The 22,254-nt window shown below is 33.4% G+C and overlaps 2 protein-coding genes across 4 annotated transcripts in view; both read right to left on the bottom strand.

Annotated features, from left to right (window-relative positions):
- Positions 1–17,635, bottom strand: part of LOC126969558 (putative inorganic phosphate cotransporter) — a 41,815-nt gene extending 24,180 nt beyond the window's left edge. The window contains exon 1 of the mRNA XM_050815078.1: positions 17,503–17,635. The gene's annotated coding sequence lies outside the window, so the exon portion shown is untranslated. The remainder of the gene's footprint in view (positions 1–17,502) is intronic.
- Positions 17,636–21,677: 4,042 nt separating this feature from the next.
- Positions 21,678–22,254, bottom strand: part of LOC126969554 (putative inorganic phosphate cotransporter) — a 33,624-nt gene continuing 33,047 nt past the window's right edge. For all 3 annotated transcript variants that reach the window (XM_050815069.1, XM_050815068.1, XM_050815070.1), the window contains one exon: positions 21,678–21,942. In XM_050815069.1, the coding sequence (XP_050671026.1) occupies positions 21,712–21,942 (231 nt within the window). In that variant the 3' untranslated portion in view covers positions 21,678–21,711. The remainder of the gene's footprint in view (positions 21,943–22,254) is intronic.

The following is a 22,254-nucleotide window of genomic DNA, read 5'->3' as shown; positions in this document are numbered from 1 at the left end:
TAGCTACGGCGCCTTTCAGACCTAAACACAGTAATGCTTACACATGACTACTTCACGGCAGAAGTAGGCGCCGTTGTGGTACCCATAATCTACCTCTCTCACACAAGATCGCCATAGTTCTAATTCATAATTAGAAGCATTTTTAATTTATTACAATCAACTTTCTTTACAAAACAAACAAAACTCTGTCATGTTAAATAGTATTGGTGTACAAAATAAATACTTTTCGTACAATTTTTATCTAGATTGAATGATTAGTATGGCTCCAACTGTAAAAGTTAGAGGTGTTTCGGTGATATTTTTTCGCACTGTCTGTAACAAATAGAAATGTAAGGAAAAAATGTATTTTCTTCTTATATTCTATAGATATATAATTATTTTTTGTAAAAATATAACCTTCACATAAACTGTCAAGTAATGGTTTTAAATATGTGCTTTTTTGCCGATTTCTTGGGATAGCAGCCTTAAGAGGTATCTATGAGACACGAAACAAAAATTTGGTTCTTTGAATTACCTACATTGTATGATATTTTTTCAAATTATCTTTTAGCGCTACACCGGTCCGGCTCCATAAATGTACCAATTCGAAGAACGTAGCATGACACCACCACATTTCTCGCCTTATTTTGTTATTAGGAAGTGCCATTTTATTTTGAACTTATAAAATAATAAAAGTCCGTTAAATTTTGTACAAATAAGAACAGAGATAATGGAATGTTGTTGAAATATTATTTTTTCTAATATTATAGGCATTTCTAGGTAAAAAAATAGGTTCTAAATAAGTAATCACCAACATATTATATACTAAAATCTTCTCCTAAACACGCTGCATCTAATGGTATAAGAATTATTCTGATCCATTTAGTAGTTTTTGCAGTATATCAGGAGGAAAAAACCGGCCATACATTTATTAGTACACTACAGATTCTTGGGATAGACTCTGACATCACAGAAACCCCGCGCAAAATGGCGCGTTTGAATAGCCGAAATATCTTGCCGGGAAAGAATATTTATTTTTTAATTAAATAAGAATGTTTTTATCTATAATTTGATGTGTTTGATAACTTTTAGGATGTAAAAAATCAAATTAAAAGTATTTTAAAATATAATACCCTATTGTGTACAAGATTTCCATTTTCGAACTTTTTCCCAATATTTGATAAGTTGCTTTTTAATAATACATCAATAATAATCATAATCATAGTTATATATTATAGTATTTGTTTATACAAGTTCGACTTAAAACTTCGCAAATTCATTCAAAATTACTAATTCATGCTGTCTAAATGCAAATAGTCCATCTAGTCGGTAGTATTCAAAATGTATTTTAAATCAATATGAATCTTTATTTACTTCCTAGAAATGGGAAATAAATGCTAACCTACAATTTACATTAATTAATTTATGCCTTTCGTTACTTTCTGATCCCTGGTGTTACCTATATAATATGTGTTGCGGGAAAATTTATAAAAAACTGTGTGTGTACTTACATATGCACGTAAGAAGTAATACTTCTTTGGCCTAACGAAGTAAAAATCATTAAAATTATTTATTCATCGTGCTATTCTACTTTTTTAGAAAGAATAATTTTGTAAAAATCTTGCAAACATGGCTTTGCCAATTAATTATTAAATAATGAATATGGCTGTATGGGGTTGAACCCTTTGCCTGTCCTAATAATGTACGAAGAACCCAAAAAAAATAACTTTTATTATTTGTGTTACAGTGATGCGAGCGCGTCTTAAATCGCTCACTTCACTCCCATAACTTTTTCATAAAGCGCCTAAATAAGTATAATTTCAAAAATAGTGATTTGATCAAATTCGTTATTGTAATAATTATATTTTTGATGTTTTGGTCTTCTCGTTTCGTCTAAGAACGCATTGGCTTTTTTTGGCGCCGAGTATATAGCATAACATAATTAATATAATGTAGGTAAAAAAGAACGTATTAAGAAGACCGCAAATGGAACTTCACTATTCCATGGTTTGCGTAAATATCCCGTAATTAGTAGCGAGGGGTCCATCGGACTATGCGTCTTATATCGCATGGATGAAATACGCTTTTTCCGTCACGGCATATGTTCTCCCAGTTCACCAATGCAAAAATCAAACTACAATATTATATTTAAGTTTAAGGAAATGATTAGCCAATACCAACATTTAGCCATTAGCTATAATATTATATACGAGGGGCATTCAATAAATAGTGAGAATGAGATATAAACTCCTTGGAGTCCAAAAAAGTAAATACTCTTACTCCAAATTTAAATGTAGAATATTTTATTCAAGAAGAAATTACTACAACGGTCGTGGCCGAAGAAATGGTTAAAGAAAGTTGAAAAAAATGTTTTAGCAGATTGTCGTATTACTGTAAGTTAAACATAGCATTTTAAAAGAACAAATTGTACTGAAAATTTCCCGAACTTCATTGGCCATAACGTCCTAAGGTCCTGAACATTAATTAGATCGATTTCGACCAATTTGTATGAAACGTGGCTTCACCATTAAGATCCAGACACAAAATTACAGTCATGGAAGAAAGAGCATAACAAAATTTAAGGTGAGCCGTTTGGCGGCAACAATCTCTTTTCTGGGATAGTACTCGTAAAAGGGTGTTCATGGCTTTAAATATGCAGAATAAATTAAAATAGCTATTTAATAAAATTTCCCATGACTGGCGAGTCAACTTGTAACAATTGTTTTGTTCCATCAAGATAATGCCCCAGTCATAGGTCAGCCGTTGAAGTCGTCAAAGATGTTGAAGCTATGATCGGTGAAGTACAGGAACATTATACTTCAAGTGTATTAAGTTAAAATGTTATTATATTTTACTATATTGAAAAATTTATTTAGATTTAATAAAAGTTACCGGCAACATACACATATTCACTTTTTATTGAACGCCCTACATTTAACATGGTACAAACTTTAAAATATGGTAAATTATTTTCTTGCTAGCATGCTCTAAAATAAATGTTTGTAGACGATGTTTTAAATTAAAATTATAAAATTGGAATAGCACGTAATTACACACAACAATAATTGTTATACATAGTATTCATATTATCATGATTAAAATGTAAATGCTTCCATGTTTTACGCGTGGTACTATTATAAATTTTACAAACACGATAACGAGGATAAGAAACCAAATATAGATAAATAACATCTTAACACCAACAGAGCAGAGCATCTGACACTCTGAGTAGCCCACCTTTTTTAACTGCCAACGGTAGACTTAAATATGGCTGCATCGACAGAATGAAAAAGGAATCCAGAATCCAGAAAAAAACGAACCTTGGATGTTGGCAATGAACAACACTTGGAGAGCAATGACGGGTTTGCGAAAGAGGTACTACTGTTGAAGAAAAAGGCAGAACAGTGGCTAGGTAAAAGGGAGGGGTACTTTTTACTAGGTAATAATCTGAAGTGTCGGTCAAACAGTTGTTGGTCAGAGTATTTTTGAAGATTTTCCTGCTCACGCCGAAAGAAAAAGTCGCTTCTTATCTCGCCGCAAGTAATTTGATTTTTGTAATATTTATTGTTTATTGTAGACAAACGCAATTTAGACGCGAAACCTGATGTGTGAAATATAACTCGAGTGCTTATCTGTGTTGTCTAAGTGACGTCTATCAAGTAGTGGAATCGATTGTGAAAACTCCGTTTAATAGATGGGTAGTACCAGTGGATTATGAGATTTTGTATACATATATATCGAAAAATAGTTCTAAGACTGTTATTAACTAGATAGTTAGTCAATATTTAAGCATATAATATGTAAATCCAGTGAGATGCTTCTTTGCGCAGAGTGCTGGCAATTTAGGTACGACAATGTCGCCTTTTCTGCCTATCAGTAATATGCAAGCAGGGGCGCGCATTGAATATATGCCAATAGGCATTGCCTACCTACCATATTTAGAGTCTAAATAATATACCTATACTTAATTCCAAGTAAATACAGATAAATTTAGTTCTTTTACTCTATAATCGAACTTCTATTGAACATCCAACCAGATAGTTTTTCGTTACGCACTCAAGGCCTATAATGCCTACTCAAGGCTAGTAGAATACTTTCAATTTTTTATAACAAAATTAATTTGTCTAGGTTATACGACCACAGCAAAAAATATACAATTACTATGTATATCGTTCTTAAATATGACCATCGCAATTTGACATCTTTGGCACATCCTGGATAGGCAAGCTTATGACAGTTCCAACTGACAACTGCAGCTGTCACGGATTAAACCAACGAAAGAAATTATACCTACATTCATAGAATAATAACGCTCAGAACGATAGTTTCATTCATAGTTCCTGTCAATATAGAAGTAACATTATAATTAATGTGTGCGTGAGCGTCACGTACCTACATTCGACAACACGCACACAGACAGCTAAATAATGTTGCAAGTGAATAGACATTTCCCTAAATCAATAAATTGTAAGAAATACCAGATTATATGTAATAAGCAAGAAGAAATAAAATATAAATTAAGAATTAATTAAAAACATCACGTATTTAATAATTATTGTTGCAACCATTTTGAAGTGTAAGTATCTAAAGAAGTTCTTTAGAATCGTTGTTTTTTGAAACTCGATGAAATGAAAAAGAGAGACGATAGAGGCGCCGTTCACAGCTATATCCAAGGTTTTCTAGGGTGCAGAGATCGAATTTGGGATCATTTTTGAAATCCGAGATGGCCGCTGCACAAATTTATGATTTCAACAATATTGATATCGAATCCGAGGTTCTCGAGCGTGCAGAGAACGAATTTGGGACCATTTTTGAAATCCAAGATGGCCGCCATGCAAAATTATGATTTTAACAATATGGATATCGTATCCGAGATTCACGAGGGTGCAGAGAATGAATTTGGGATCATTTTTGAAATCCAAGATGGCCGTCATGCAAAATTATGATTGATGAGGTTTCTACTATCATTTTTTTCTAAAGTTTGCACGAGAGACAATTCCAAAGTGGAAAAATGTGTCCCCCCTCCCCCTTATAACTTCTAAAATAAGAGAATAAGAAAACTAAAAAAAATATATGATGCACATTATCATACAAACTTCCACCGAAAATTAGTTTGAACGAGATCTAGTAACTAGTTTTTTTTAATACGTCATAGATCGTAAATCGCAATTTACCTTTCATTCAATCAACTCAAATATATTAGAGTTACATCGAACTACAAGCTGTTACGGAACCGATCATGGGGGAGTCCGACTTGCACTTAGCCGCTTTTATTTTTAATACTGTGTATTAAATAGACACATGGCACATGAAACAGTGCTAGTAGAAAATAGGAATTGAAGGCGCAACAAGTGTGTTTTGTAACCTTTACCTTCATAATAATATAAGGGTTCAGTGAAATTACCTTTCACCTTGCATCCACATCACAGTCAGCCTTAAGCCCCTTCATTTCTCTGCCAGTTTAACTTTTCTTTCAACTTCAAATTTTATTAACTTCTGTTAGATTATACCCAGAACTTGGCATTCACAGCCATAATACTTATCAATAAAATATATAAATTTAGTAATATTCATTTGTATGCTGACTCCATCTGACTTTGAAGTAATTTGCAACAGAAATAATCAACAAATGAAAAGCTATTTGAAATATTACCTTACATTTATCACCGATTGTTTTGGTAATTGGTATGCTGCTTTTCATAAAACAATATGATATTATATGAAATGACGTTAATGATTTTTAAACAATGCATCCTGCTCTGCAATAAAAAACTAAACTCGTGAGTTAAAAAATATTTAGTTTTAACGAATAAAAGGTCTGGTAATGTTATTAGATATATGGATAAATTATAAAGATTTTGTAAAAAATAATATTAATCACTTACCCTTTATTTAGCCCCTTATGCCCTTTACTTAGTTGGAGTAGACTTTGATCTCAACTGGTAAAAGTCGACTTCCGAGTGATTGAAGACTTTGAAGAAGATAGGAAATGCCGATTTAAGTGATTTAGTTTTAACGAATAAAAGGTCTTGTAATTACATTTAATTAGATATTTGAAGAAATTATTAAGATCTTGTATAAAATAATCTCAATCACTTAAAATGATAGAGTTCAAGCTATGCCCTTTACTTAGTTGGAGTGGACTTTGATCTAAACTAGTAAAAGTCGACATAATGTAATTAGATATATGAAGAAATTATTAAGATTTTGTAAAACATAATCTCAATCACTTAAAATGATTTAATTTAATATTCAAGCTATGCCCGTTACTTAGTTGGAGTGGACTTTGATCTCAACTGGTAAAAGTCGACTTCCGAGTGATTGAAGACTTTGAAGAAGATAGGAAATGCCGATTAAAGTGATTTTCTCTTGAATGTACAATATTTGCTCCTTCTCACGTCCAAGTTACGTCAGTTGGTGCTGGGGCTACTGCTTCGGCTGCCGAAAACACCAAGTCACAAATATGTCGGTCTCAATGAGTCTTACATCGTTGTGCCGTTTGGTATAGTATCTTAGAATCAAAGTACTATCATCTCGCCTCAATAGGGCTAATGGCAATCCAAGCGCTAACACTTATTTCGATCAACGGATCAGCCTAGCTATCCAACGTGGAAATGCTGCCAGTATTCTTGGTACGCTTCACCGTAATGATAGTTTTATTTTATTTCATCATAGTACTGTACATATAGTTATAAGATTTGTTATATTTGTATAAATATAATGAAATATTTGATTATTTTTGTAATAATAATGAAATAAAAAAATAATTAAATAATGTAGTTGGTTTTACAATTAATTAAGATTTAAGATTAAGTTTAGTATTGAAAAAAATTGTTACTGTGTAGTTAACGCAGTAATATAAGACTCTAACGATCTAAAATTATTTTAAATCCAGATTTTTAAGATATTCGTTAATATATCATGAATGTACATTTCAATATTTCTAATTCATTCATCATTAATTATAATCTTCATTCCTAAATCCATACAATATAGAAAATTTTCTCAATTTCGAAAATTGTTTTAGTCTCTTATAAGTCCTTCTAGTCTCTTTCATTGAATATAATATATTCTGTATCTTTTAGAAGGGAATCACGCGCCGCACAGTTTATTTAATTATTTTGTCTATATTTTAATATTTTTTATTTCATTTAATATATTACTTTAAGATTTATGCTTTAAATTGAAGGTGTGTGTTTTTATTGCTAATAAAGTGTTTCTATTCTATTATATATAGAAGCTATAGATGGTTCAATACTATGTCATCATCAATCATTTAAAGATGGTTCGATTTTTTTCGGAAATGGTTTTAAATATCAAGTTTGGCTTGCAAATTAAGGATAGCGATTGAAAATAGAATAAATTTAAGCGAGTGATGGATATTTTAAGAACAATATATATATTTTTACCGGCTATTATCCATCTCGTTTGAATAAAACCATAGCAAATTTTATTGTTTACCAGTGGGAGGCTCCTTTGCACCGGATGGCGGCTGGATAATGGGTACCACAACCGCGCCTATTTCTACCGTGAAGCAGTAATGTGTAAGCAATATACTGTGTGTGTGTATTTACATTACTGTGTTTCGGTCTCAAGGGTGCCGTAGCTAGTGAAATTACAGGGCAAACGAGACTGAACATCTTATGTCTCAAGGTGACGAGCGCAATTGTAGTGCCGCTCAGAATTTTTGGGTTTTTCAAGAATCCTGAGCGGCACTGCTTTGTTATGGGTAGGGCGTATCAATTACCATCTGCTCAACGTCCTGCTCGTCTCGTCCCTTATGTTCATAAAAAAAAATAAAAAAATTCTAACTGCGGAGTGACAACGTTCACTCCACAGTTAATATATAACATAAGATTATTTTAAATCCAGATTCTTAAGATTTCCGTTAATCCACCATGAATCTACATTTCAATATTTCTAACTCATTCATCATTTATAATCTTCATTCCTAAATACATACAATATAGAAAATTTTCTCAATTTCGATAATTATTTGTCTTTTTCATAGAAATATTATATTCTGTATCATATTATTATATTATGGTTCGATAGTATGTCATCTATATATGGTTTGAAAAATTTATATTCAGCAATAAATAATATAATAAAGCAGGAAATGGCTTAAAATATCAAGTTTGGCTTGCAAATTTAGTATAGCGATTGAACATAGAATAAATTTAAGCAAGTGATGGATATTTTTAGAACAATATGTATTTTTACCGTCTCTTGTCTATCTCGTACGAATGAAACCGTAGCAAATTTTGTTCAAGAAAATTTATTGATGTTGGCGTTACTTTGCGGAAATCCATAATTATCCAAATGTTTTGAGTTTTCCTCAGCGTTAATTCCGCCAATATTTGTCTTAAAACAAAAGTCGAGTCTCATGCCAGAGTTTGGCGAGTCAACATGTCCTGAGGATGCCTCGTGTAGAAGCAAAACAAGTGTCGAATTGTTTGAAAAAAACGTGAAAAATCATTTGGATAATTTTGTTCAAAACGACTTCTCAATTTTGTGTTCATTAACTCTTGTTTATTGTTAAGCTTATGTCATACAACTGAATATGAATCTGAAGGTCTATTACCAAAATCGAAAGCCGAAGTTTCGGTCCGAAACGAAAGAACGACGAATTTCGAATTAAATCCTATTACCAAAGTACTTCGGATCCGAATAGTGCGGACGGATTTCGTATCGGAACCATAGACATAACCATATAAAGCGCAGTTGTAGTTACGATCATAATAATGTCAAGTGAATTTGGGAATTAGATAAGCGAAAGACAAAACGTCTAATCGCGAACTTCGTATCGATATTCGGATTCGAAATACTTTCGTAATAGGAAAATATACGATCCATCAACCGAAACTTCGTATTTCGCTTTTGGTAATAGGGCTCCTGGGCACCTATTACGACAATCGAAATACATAGTTTTGGTGCAAAACGAAAGAACGACGAACTTCGATTTAAATCCTATTATCAAAGTACTTCGGATCCGAATAGTGCGGTCGTAATTCCTTTCGGAAACATAGACATAAAATTACACAAAGATGATATGAATGTACATACTTATATTACCGGTAAATCGTGCCAAAACCGATAGCAAATTAGAAATTTAAAAATTAGTTTTAATTGCTGTCAATGTCAAACAACGAAAACGTAAGTGTCAAGTGAATTTGGGAATAAGGTAAACGAAAGACAAAATGTCTAATCGCGAACTTCGTTTCGATCTTCGGATTCGAAACACTATCATAATAAGTAAATAAATGTACGATCCGTCAACCGATACTTCGTATTTCGATTTTCGTAAAAGGCCTCCAGACATGATTAATTTCGTTCTAAAATAAATTTCCAGCTGTTATCTGAAGTAATAAATAAAATCTTTATTGAACAACCGGTTTTCTTTTATGTAAATAATATATTTACCTCTGTATATCATTAAATGAAAACAAGAATGACACGTGGTTGTCGAGTGATATAACGAAATTGTTTATGATATTCAAATTTATCTAATATATAAAATTCTCGTGTCGCGGTGTTTGTTGTTAAACTCCTCCGAAACGGCTTCACCGATACTCATGAAATTTATACTTATTGGGTAGGTCTGAGAATCGAACAACATCTATTTTTCATCCCCCTAAATGTTAAGGGTCCCCTAAATTTATTTTTTTACTTTTTTTTTAAATTTATTAATTATGATTTAGCGTTAAAAATACATACAATTTCAACCATCTACGATCAACAGTTATTTTTGTATCGTGATTTTAATATTATTCTAATCCATCCACAGACACGTAATAGAGTTGCAATATGGCAATCCAAAACCCGTATTTTGTGTGAGCAGTAGGAATAACAGCTTTATTACTTATATTATCTCTTCCTGTTTTAGCTAGAGCCATTACTGTATTACTTACTGACCGAAATTTAAATACATAATTGAAGTACGGGGGGATGATAGTAAGGGGGATGATGTCGCGGGTAACACCTAGTCATTTATGCTATAGTTACATTTACCGTACAAATCTCTACTTTAACTTATACAAAAATTATGAGCCTGCCGAAATGACTACTGTATAAATGTTTTTATAACCAAAGAAGTTAGTAAGTATATAAGTGTTACTCTTTGAGGTAAATAAATTGATTATTTATGTTAGAATACCGGTTACTCAATAAACGTTTCATAAAATAATGTTCTTGATAACACGAGAACCTTTATTTTGGATGAAATAAAATATGTTTATTTCATACTAGCTTCTGCCTCCAGCTTTACCTGAGTGGACATCTTAAATTCATATTTATATTACGTATCAGTACCTACATATATCATACAAAAAAGATTTTTTTATGTCAGTAAGGGATGAGACGAACAGGTTGTTTAGCTGATGGTAATTGATACGCCCTGCTATTACAATGCAGAACTGCTCAGGATCCTTGACAAACCCAAAAATTCTAAACGACTCTACAATTGCACTCGTCACATAGAGACATAAGATGTTAAGTCTCATTTGCCCAGTAATTTCACTAGCAACGGCGCACTTCACACCGTAACACAATCATGCTTACACATTAGTACCCATAATCTAGCCTACAATCCTGTGCAAAGGAGCCTCCCACTAGTAAAGATTCTCTCTTAAATCTCTATTAAATCTTAAAATGTTCTATTTATTTTTTTATAAAAGAGGAGGCAAGCGCGTGTACGGGTAACCTGATGTTAAGTGATCATCGCCGCACACAATCTCCAGCAACACCAGAGAAGTTGCCCACCATTCAAAAAATTGTTCACTTTTTTTTGAAGATAGCCATGTCGTATCGTCCTGGAAACACCGCACATGGAAGCTCATTACATACTTTGGTTATAGGTACATGGAAGAAGTTTCTCGAAGGTCAAACATCCAGATGGTTGGGACAATATTCTAATTTGTGGCGTGTTGTGCGAAGGTGGAATTTGCTGGCTGGAACCACGTCAAATTCTTCTTCGGAATAATCCCCGTGATAAATTTAGAAGACGCGCACTGAAGCGATATCTCTCATCATCATCATAATCATCAGCCAGAAGACGTCCACTGGTGGACAAAGGCCTCCCAAAGATTTCCATGACGATAGGACCTGCACTGCCTCAATCCAACGTATTCCGGCGATCTTGACCAGATCGTCGGTCTATCTTTTGGGGGGCCTACCAACACTGCGTCTTCCGGTACGTAGTCGCTATACGAGGACTTTACTGCCCCAATGGTCATCTGTTCATCAGAGGCAAAACACGTGTCGAATTCTTTGGAGACGAATATTAGCGGAATTAACACTCAAGAATACTCAAAACATTTGGATAAATAAACAATTATTTTTAATTTCAAGCTCTTCGACTTGGATGTTTATTGCATAATCACAGAATAGGGATCAGATATTTAATGTTTCAATCATGACTCTGAGATATTTATGAGTAAATAGAATAAGCAATAATACGCAGTAATATTTCTTCCACAACATAACTTACAATATAATTTATACAAATTTTTCACGGATAGTTTCTCATGTTATTCTTTGTATAACGATAACATATCTAAATCATCTCAAGGTGATAAACATCAATATCATATTGCAGCATATCACATTTAAATAAATTGCTTTTACTGGGTGAGAAAAAAATATTCGCTTTATTAAATTACTAAATTAGTGGAATGGTTCACAACGAATTATCTTCTTCTTAAAAAACCCAATTTGTATTAAATTTTCCTAGCCTAATGTTAGACAGATTGATACAAATATTGTAGTATAAAATGATGAGTTGACACCTGTGGACACAACCGTATTTTTGGGGATTACCTTAGATACCAAATTTTTGGTTTCGTAGTGCTAAACTAGCGTCATGAACTTCCTTAATGTCGAGTTATTTAGAGGAGTTTGAATCTTCTTTTGAAGTGAAAACTTCTTTAGCGACGTTGAGCACTTTTCTTAGGTTATAAAATATTAAACTCACGCCAGGACACGTGACCTGAATGAAAATTCGTAAGACAGTCGTTGAAATTATGGATGAAAGTTGATTTTCCTGAGAGATAAACTTTTTAATGTAAAATGATTGTAATAATTCTTAAGTGTTTACCCACATTATGTAATATAATCTAGTGATTTCTACCGATAAATTATGTAATTCGTGCGAAGTAACCTAACCTTAACCATTCCAAGATACTCAAAAATGCACAACGTTAATGTTCAAGTTTTCACTTCTGCCGGCACTCCCGGAGTGCAACCCGTTATTTTTTTTAATTCTCTCCGGTTAATGTAACATAACGTAACTTAAAGTAGTGGCCACTATAGTTAGCGAATCTGCGGGAAGTATCTCACGCACTCACAGACATATGCTCTACTTCACTATTATATATATATATTTATCAGTAAAATCATCTCTTAGTTAATCACAGCCTAGAAACAAAAATGTCAGTTGTAAATAAATATTTAATATATTGTCCAGTCCGCTTGAATTCCGTCCATTGACCTCTCCACAGAAAGGGAGTTAGCCTTCACAAGTCTCACAACGGCCTTTACTCTTTTATGATAGCATATTGTTGTGTCAAATAAGTGACCTTAAACTGACATTGACCTAAAAGAAATTTGCAGCTCTGTCGATGTTTGAAATTACAAAGATGAAATTTAGAAGAAAAACGTTATTAAATCCACCTACATTCCTAATATCAGTCTTGCCAATAATTTTGGCTGTCCACTGCTAGTCAGAACTAACGAAGTTATAAATGCAAAGTTAAAAGCTTACTTAATAATAATCTTATTAATTAATCTTATATGTTTACGGTTACCACATAAATAAATTGAAGTTTAAATCAAAAAAATATGGCACGTTCTTTCCCCCTGACAACACACTTAAAACGGCTTGTGGTGCCAGGTCGACCTGTTATCTAAACATATTATAAAACAAAATCCTCCATCTGTTTGTTTGCGATAAACTCAAAAACTCTGGTGCAATTTTCTTGCTGTTTTCACCAGTGAATAGCGTGGTTCTCGAGGAAGGTTTTAATACTAATACTTATATACATAATTTTAAATTTTGTATACATTTACAATTTTTGTTGGTGTTGTCGTAAAAAATAAGCCATCTGGGAGATTTTACTGAAAACGCTGTCTAAGCTCTTTGAGATATAACAAAATAATGTATGGTGGAATTATGTATCTTATATAGGTCTACAGATATATTCCTATCTCTTAAGAAAAACATACTATTTCCATTTTATACTTTAAAAAATTGGCAATTAGTTAGCGCTAATGTAAAAGCCACAACACAAATATGATTTCAATCCTTAATATTCCATAAGTACATAATATTATAATTATTGTAATAATATAAACTTTGATTACACATTATTCCCGAATACAAACTTCATTCTTCCTACTATTTATACTAACAGAACACCGTCTGTCGGGACTCGGGTCAGCTAGTAGTTAATAAATCATTGTATTTGTTGGATGCAATTACTAATTGTTATTACAATAATCACGACCATCACGTTCACGATGCATTCTTATACAAACAATGAATTCAAATTCTAAAGGATGATCTCTCATCCTCATATCATATATGATATTTTATATTTATTACTTTTTATGAAATACTTAATATAATTTAAACACAATTCATGGATGCGCAGCACCTTACAAAAGTAAATTCAATAATTTAAAAGAAATATTTATAGTGAATATTAAAAAGCGCTTATTTAAAGCCAAATTGAATAAAGTTTATTTGACTTTGATTTTCTTTGAGTTTTTTTTAGCACCTCAAGAAAAAAGCTGAAAATAATTATGACTCGAGAAAATCTAGATTTTAATTGAACCTGTACTACTTTATTTTACCAACAAATACAACCAAGATGTACTTCTGATAGATAGAACATCAAGACATATAAATATATTTTTCTAGATTTTTCATGAAATAAAATACCACGGTTATACTTTCATTATATATTTACCTCCTTATATAATGGTCCGCTTACTCAGGAGTGTTTTTTCTCATTCTGACTTAGGTCAATAGAAGAAGACAGAGTGAGAATTAGCAATGCTTTAAGTTAGAAGACTATTATGAATAAGGAGGTTAGTATATCATTTAGCTTTATGTAAAATAACACGAAGCGTATGTAACAAAATTTGAAAGATACCATTGAGTGTCACGATACACTAGCAACTTATAGTTGCTGTAATAAGAAGCTATTGTTTTTAGGTGTGCGGTATCCAGTTGGAGCACAGCGGAGACCAATCCATAATGCCAGCGTTTAGTTTAATTTCTTTGATTATTAGGTTGCATTTGTATCAAATTCCGGTGAAGGCGTCAAAAAGAAGTTACATCATCATTAAATGAAAACTGTTGTAAGATTAGGTAAATAATTTTGTTATCTGTTATTACTACCGAAATAATGTGACACTTATGAACGCAATAAAGTGCTGGAAAACACAAATACAGACTTAGAAATGGTACTTTTTAATCAAGCGAACTCAACCAGTTCTGGTTTGTTTTTTTTTTTATGAAAATAAGGAACGAGATGGTATCTACGCCTTGTCCATTACATCAGGATTCTTGAAAATCCCAAAAATTCTGAGCGGCACTACAAGTCCGCTCATCACCTTGTGACATGTGAGATGTTAAGTCTCATTTGCCCAGTAATTTCACTAGCTACGCCCTTCAGATCGTAACACAGTAACGTTGACACATAACTACTTCACGGAAGAAATAGGCGCCGTTGTCGTACCCATAATCTAGCCGGCATCCTGTGCAAAGGAGCCTCCCACTGCTGTTATCTATGCCATTGACGTTAACATTTTTTTTATTTTTTGACTTTGAATGGTTTGAGACTTTTCATTAACAATAAGGTTTGTGCAAAAAACATTAAAAATTATAAATAAATTATGAAAACATACCAAACCTTGAAATCTTTTCAAGTTTTGCTATTTTTTCATTCCATCATTGATATAATATAAAGTTCTTCTTTGAGAAAGTTTTACTTGTAGAATTCAGAAATATTTTTTAAATAACAGCTTTTCGAAAAGTATGTCGTATTCATGTGATAACTGGGTCGAAAGTGTATCATTAATTACGTACAAAAATGCGGGTGAAAATCCATTATCAGCGTAATTTAACGGGCGGAAAGATTGAATGAAAATCAATTTCTAACGGGTTTTCCATTTATTTTTTAATAGACTACGACACTGGTTAGTTACCATTTAAATACTATGTGTGAGTCAGTATTAAACTTTTTTTATGTCCTGCAATAATAATTGATAGTAATATTTTAAAAATAGGTTAAACTGAGATTGAATCTGAAAAGAGGAGATTCGTAGGAGAACCAAAGTTACCGACATAGCCCAAATGGTTGCGAAACTGAGGTGGCAGTGGGCAGGGCACATAGTTCGACAGACAGATGGCTGTTGGGGCGTGAAATCCTCGAATGGAATACTTTGGATGAGCGCATCGTAGGACCGATCGTCGTGGAAATCTTTAGGGGAGGCCTTTGTCCAGCAGTGGACTTCTTCCGGCTGATGATGGATGATGGAGGTTAAACTGTTGACTCTCACCACCGAGCCCTCGTTTCGATCCTCGCCCGCCACGTACCAATGTGTTACGCCTAATAAGATCGTTAACGCTCCTGTGATTTGTTAAAATTACACGTGAAGTAGTGGAGTACGTTCTACTGCTTAGGTGTATTGAAGCCCTCGACTTCGTATCGTGCCTATAAATTGATCCCTAGTTAGGAATCGCTTATTTTCTTCCGCTTATGAAATCGTCTAGCCTTATGATTATATTTTTTAAGGATTATACATAACATTATAAGATATAGGGTAATATAAGTCACTAATTTGGATGACATGAAAATATTTCATTTGATATTGCCACCGATTCAGGCATCGTGATTTTAAAGACCAGTAACTGAACAAACCTGGCTAAATGATAATAAGGTTGAGAGAGTTTCTCACAACCTTCAAATAAATATAAACTATTGTAACAAAAAATGACATCGATAAAACAGATGTATTCATTTTTAGTATAGAATAGCATGATAGTAGCGTGTTTTCATTTCCAATATTACAATTTCACACACATCGATATCTACACAAATCTACTAAAATAAACGATTTGAAAACGATTATGTTATGCTGATATGAATCATTATATATATGTTTACCAGTGGGAGGCTCCTTTGAACAGGATGCCGGCTAGATTAGTGTACCACAACGGCGCCTATTTCTGCCGTGAAGCAGTAATGTGTAAACATTATTGCATTATTTAATCACTTCGCAAATGAGACTTAACATCATACGTCTCAAGGTGACGAGCGCAATTGTAGTACCGCTCAGAATTTTTGGGTTTTACAAGAATCCGAAGCGGCACTGCATTGTAATGGGCAAAAACCATTAGCTGAACATCCTGCTCGTCTCGACCCTTATTGTCAAACTGATAGGTGCTATCTTCATCTCCTGAAATATAATCTTTTGCTTTCGGACAGGATTTCTTCGAATTATTTCCGTTACTGCTTTGACCACCTTTTTCATAGGAACACTTCGTTGATGGCCAGATCTTTTTATGTCACAAACAGAGGAGGTCTCATTGTACCTATTATTAGCCCGGTACACAAACATTTTACTAATACCAAGCGTATGGAGAGTTGTAAAAATTGCATTTGGCTCCATACCTACGGATCTCTTTATCACCCCCACTCCATTTTAATATCACAAAATATTGTACAATGTATTGGCGCCAAAATGAGAAAACTCATTGAACAATCATATAAAACTGACATATTCCAAATTCAAATGTAATATTCTTTTACTTTTAATTGTTACAATATTTATGGCCAGAGTAAGTACATGTATCACATAGCATACATAGATTATTTCCGCGTAAATTATTAGTTGTTTGCAAGAGATGTTACAGTATATATAGTAGAGTAGTTTACAACCGTGATATCTTTATATAGCCTATAATTTACACATATAACACTAAAAACAAATTATTTACCATAAAGACTGTAAATACTGAATATTTAAATTGTCGTTCATATTAACGTATAAATGAATGATAAATCAAATATTATAAAAATGAATTAATTGTATTTACATTTCTATATACATTCAAGGTAAGTTAAAAGTTGCTCCAACCAAACAAGTCAAGAACATAGAGATAAGGAATTATTTTATTTTATACTTTACTCTTATATGTGTCGAAATATTTTGAATAGGAGATTAGATTAATATCTTTGAGTTGCGTTGTCTAACCAATGGACTTTATCTTTTTCCTATCTCAAACTATTCAACTAAACTTTTGTCTATATTGTAATTTAACATGTATTTAATATAAAAAACCATGAGATTATCAGTATTATTTATATAAACCTATATAAACTATAAACATAGCCATAATTTGAAGTACATTAAAAAACAGAATTCCTAAGAATTTTAAAATAATTCGCATTTCTTGTATACATTAAAAAAATACTCAATGTTATTCATAAATAATTAAATAAAAAAGTTACTTACCAAATATCCATATGTTTTATGTCACAATACCGATTTTCACACTGAATAATCGAAACGTACGACCTGTTCAACTCCTGCGCAGGTTCTAAGTCATAGTAATATGTAATCAGTCGACACAGCCACTTAACGTTCACAATATGAATGTCTTGAGATTTTGAATGAAGCCTGCGACTACAATCACGACTATTTAAGTAATTATTTGTTTAATAAGACTGTGGTTTTATTCTGATTGAGTTGTTTTATCATTTCGAGCATTGCATGTTAGTAAAATTACTAATGGAAGGTGTATATCTTTGAATCTTAATAACAGAGTATTTTTATACCCAATTGCAGTAAATGTTCATTTTTGCGATTACGTCATTTATACTAGAACTAGTAGAGTATAATAAGTTGACACTTATGAATGACAAAAGCTTACCATTTATCAAGACTTAGGAAAAGGTACTTTAAAGGAGAAGAATTGGCGAAAAACTTATTGTAACTCTTTTTAACCGACTTCGAAAAAGAGGAGATTCTTCATTCGCTTGATATATTTTTATGTATGTACACCGATTACGCTGAGTCGAGAGAGTGGTCCAATGTTCGTGATTCTTCTTTATTTTGATGCGGAATGTTTGCCATTTGGTCCCATAAATTTTGACATAGTTTGGTCCAGTAGTTTTCATTTTAAGAACATTTTGTATGAATATTTATGTTTACGTGGAGGATGTTATTATAGTTTAGTAGAGGCCGACTAGATTATGGGTACCGGAACGGCGCCTATTTCTGCCGTGAAGCAGTAATGTGTAAGCATTACCGTGTTTCGGTCTGATGGGCGCCGTAGCTAGTGAAATTATTGGGCATATGAGAATTAACATGTTATATCTCACGGTGACGAGCGCAGTTGTAGTGCCACTCAGAATTTTTGGGTCTTTCAAGAATCCTGAGCGGCATTGCATTGTAATGGACAGCGCGTATCAGTTACCATCAGGTGAACGTCCTGCTTGTCTCGACTCTTATCTTATAAAAAACCGGGACCAGCACAAATACCACACTGAGATGATAAAACACAAACGAATGCGAATAATACGCTAAGTTTTACTATAAAATTGATAATAATAACATTTTACAGAATACGAGTTAGATTATTGATTCGACATGACCTTGCTCTCATAGATTACAATAGCGGTACATTATATCTAAGAATAAAAATATCATAGATATGTCTAGATAATCCTAGAGGGGTGTCATGTAGATAAGTACGAAGCATAGACTTCGTAAAGACGAGCACATTCTCTTTTTTTAAGTTTTACTTCTTTAGGCGCGTTATGAAAAAGTGATAAGAGGGAAATTTTAAGATGCGCGCGCATCACTGTAACACAAAAGGTACAGGGTGAAGTAGGTTCCTAAGATTTCATCATTCATTATTTATTTTCTTTTTATTATTTTTTTGTTTTCTTCGTTCATTATTACGATAGGCAAAGGGTTCAAGCCCGTACAGCCGTATTCATAATTTATTTGTTCTTTCTACAAAAGTAGAATAGCACGAGTAATAAATAATTTTAAGGATTTTTTCTTTATTAGGCCTAAGAAGTATAACTTCTTGCGTGCATACATAAGTACACACACTTTTTTTCTCCTCATTTTAATTTTGTTTAATTTTGTTAACTTTCATTTTATTTGACACGACAAGTCTAAATGTGACTTTTAATTTTCGAAACTTTACTGGTATTATACCAGATTGTATCAATGACGATGAACCGATGACGTATATGTATAGAAACATATACGTCATCGGTTCATATTATAACGGTTAACCATACATTACTTAAATAAATATATTTTTATAAACTTATTTATTTTCTTTGTCATCCTTTGCTAAATCGTAAAGATTTTAGTTTCCTATGGGAAAATCAATTTTCCTGAAAGTAGTCCTGTAACCTTTAATCGTTTCATTTTTGTACCAGATTTAAAAAAAAATCGTATTCACATTCAAGCGTGACTTTGGTTGGACTCCCATATGAACTCTCATCCCCTATTTCAACTCCACTCTTGTGGAAATTTCGGAAACGTTAGAACAAGTATATATTTATTTCCTATCAAGTGCCTACATCATACAAAATTTAATGGTGTCATCTTCGATAATGACGAAATTCCATTCAAACTTCCATGCCCTATGTCAACCCCTCGAAGCCTTTTTTCTAGCGATAAAATAATTTCCCAAGCTCTAGTCTGTCTCTGTAATGAATTTCAACAAAATCCGTTCAGTGGTTTCGGCGTGAAAGCGTAACAATCAAACTTACATTCACATTTATAATATTTAAGTATAGTAGGGATAGCCTTTGTGTTATTCTCATGTGCATATATTATTGTAAATTTTCATCAAAATCCATACGTGAAAGTGTAAGAAACAAAAGTGTGTTGAATCTATAGCGGATAGAGCCGCTCTACCAGGGGCGTGCATGTCATATAGGCAATTAGGTGCCTACCTCGTTATGAACCTAAATAAATATAGCACTAGTGTTAAAGTTAACTAACTACCTACGGTAGGCAGTCAACAGATTGCTTGTACGAAGCAAGCAGCGTTTCATACAACTAATGTCATACTTGTAGTGTACTGACATCTAGTCTTAACAGAGCATGTGTTAACTATCATTGTCACTGTCACGACATCGACAGTGACATTAACTGTGTGACGTTGAGTGCTATATAACGAATATACAGTACAGCGGAAAGTCTAATCGGCTATTGGTTGCGTGTGGACGTGTCCGGGTGTAGTGCTAGTACATAGTAAAGATTAGTTGTTTCACTCGTGAGTAAACGAGGAACATTACAATACTGGCGACAGTAAAAGTTAGTACGAACTAAAGCGCAACTACTAGTGAGATTTACTGGGCCTACCTTGCTAGAAAACCAATGCACAGCTCTACGCTCTACTATCCGAATTCTTATCGGATTATTGCCTGATAGAACAAGGAGAATTGGAGATATGAAATCAAATGTAGATACTGTATTTCTTTTTGTGGTCCATGACTCTTTTAGTTTCGCACACTGCGCTGTAACAGAATAGCTTCCTGCAGGGGATTCATATAATAAGGGATTCATAGAAAGGAATACAGCTAAGAAGCAGTTTCTAGAACCATACGACATTGCTACATTAAAAAAGCGCGATCACCTTCATGTTTATGGTTAAAAAAATTCTCTTAATGATTCTTTAGGATATTCAAAGGTAATTAATAGCGCGAATACCCAGCCCTCTTCTGTACCACAAATATGGTATTAGTATCAGCTGCATTGCGCTTTAACAATGTACCATAGTATGTAATACTATGAAAATAACTAACTCTTAGGCAGTTCCAATTTCGAGAAAGAGGTCACTCGACGAATCCAACTCAGATGGTCAACGTTCTGGAAGCTCCGTAAAATATTCTTGTCCAAATTACCACAGTGTCTGAAGACGAAGGTTTTTAACCAGTGTGTGTTGCCAGTGATGACATACGGAAAGCAGACGTGGTCGCTTACTTTAGGCTTTATGAGGAAGCTCATTGTCGCTGAGGAGGCAATAGAGAGAGCTATGCTCGGAGTTTCTCTGCGAGATCGAATCAGAAATGAGGAGTTCTGTAGGAGAACTAAAGTCACTGACATAGCCCAGATGGTTGCAAAACTGAAGTGGCAGTGTGCGGCGCACATATCTCGACGGACAGATGGCCGTTGGGGCAGTAAAGTCCTCGTATAGCGACCACGTACCGGAAGACGTAGTGTTGGTAAGCTCCCGACAAGATGGACCGACAAGATCTGGTCAAGATCGCCGGAATAGGTTGGATGAGGGCGGAGCATGACCAATCGTCATGGTGGTCTTTGGGGGAGGCCTTTGTCAGGAAAATAATTAAACTAACTTTCTAATTTAAGAATCTCTGACTGCAGTTTTAACAGGTTAATGTGCGCATACCAAACACGCATTCCTGATTTTGCGACACCTGTTAAAACTGCAGTTAGAGATTCTTGTTGTTGTTGATTATAGTATCAATACTATCCAAATATTGTGATTTTTATTGAGTGTAAATTCTGGCATGAGACTTTAGCGGGTCAACATCTCCTGAGGATGCCTCGTGTACAGGCGAATCACGTGTCGAATTGATTAAAAACAAAACTTAGCGGAATAAATTTACTAAATACTTATGAATTAAGAAATAAAATTATATCTCGAATTAATAATTTATTAATCTAATTCTAATCATCAGATATCGGCGAATGATCATGCTTTGGTTTTACCACTTTCTTCTCAGGATCTTCCGTTCTTTTCTTCAGAGGACCGTGTTTCCATCCTGGTGGGTAGCCATACTTATCGACATCATCCCACCATTGTTGTTTTCCTGAACCCCATATTAGATAAGCAATATTTGTGATTACTAATACAGCAAATACTGTCCAAAACGCTAACCGCCATTGTTGAACTGTTTGCTAAAAGAAATGAAACCATGATTAAGTGTTGCAATAAACTTCCTAAATTACTTAAACATTTACGGCCCTAAGCCAAGAATATGCAAAATATTTACAATTAATGGACATTTTGCTTATATTGGTTTATTCGGACATACGAGTATCAATCGATTCATTCGGACATACGAGTATCAATCGATTCATTCGGACATACGAGTATCAATCGATTCATTCGGACATACGAGTATCAATCGATTCATTCGGACTGAATATCTAAGTGATCCGACAGCCTGGGACTAGATTACAATTATTTTATAGCAATATCAATGACAG

This window comes from Leptidea sinapis, chromosome 18, assembly GCF_905404315.1.
Source record: "Leptidea sinapis chromosome 18, ilLepSina1.1, whole genome shotgun sequence".
Taxonomy (NCBI): Eukaryota; Metazoa; Arthropoda; class Insecta; order Lepidoptera; family Pieridae; genus Leptidea; species Leptidea sinapis.
This window is presented reverse-complemented; position numbering and strand designations above follow the sequence as displayed.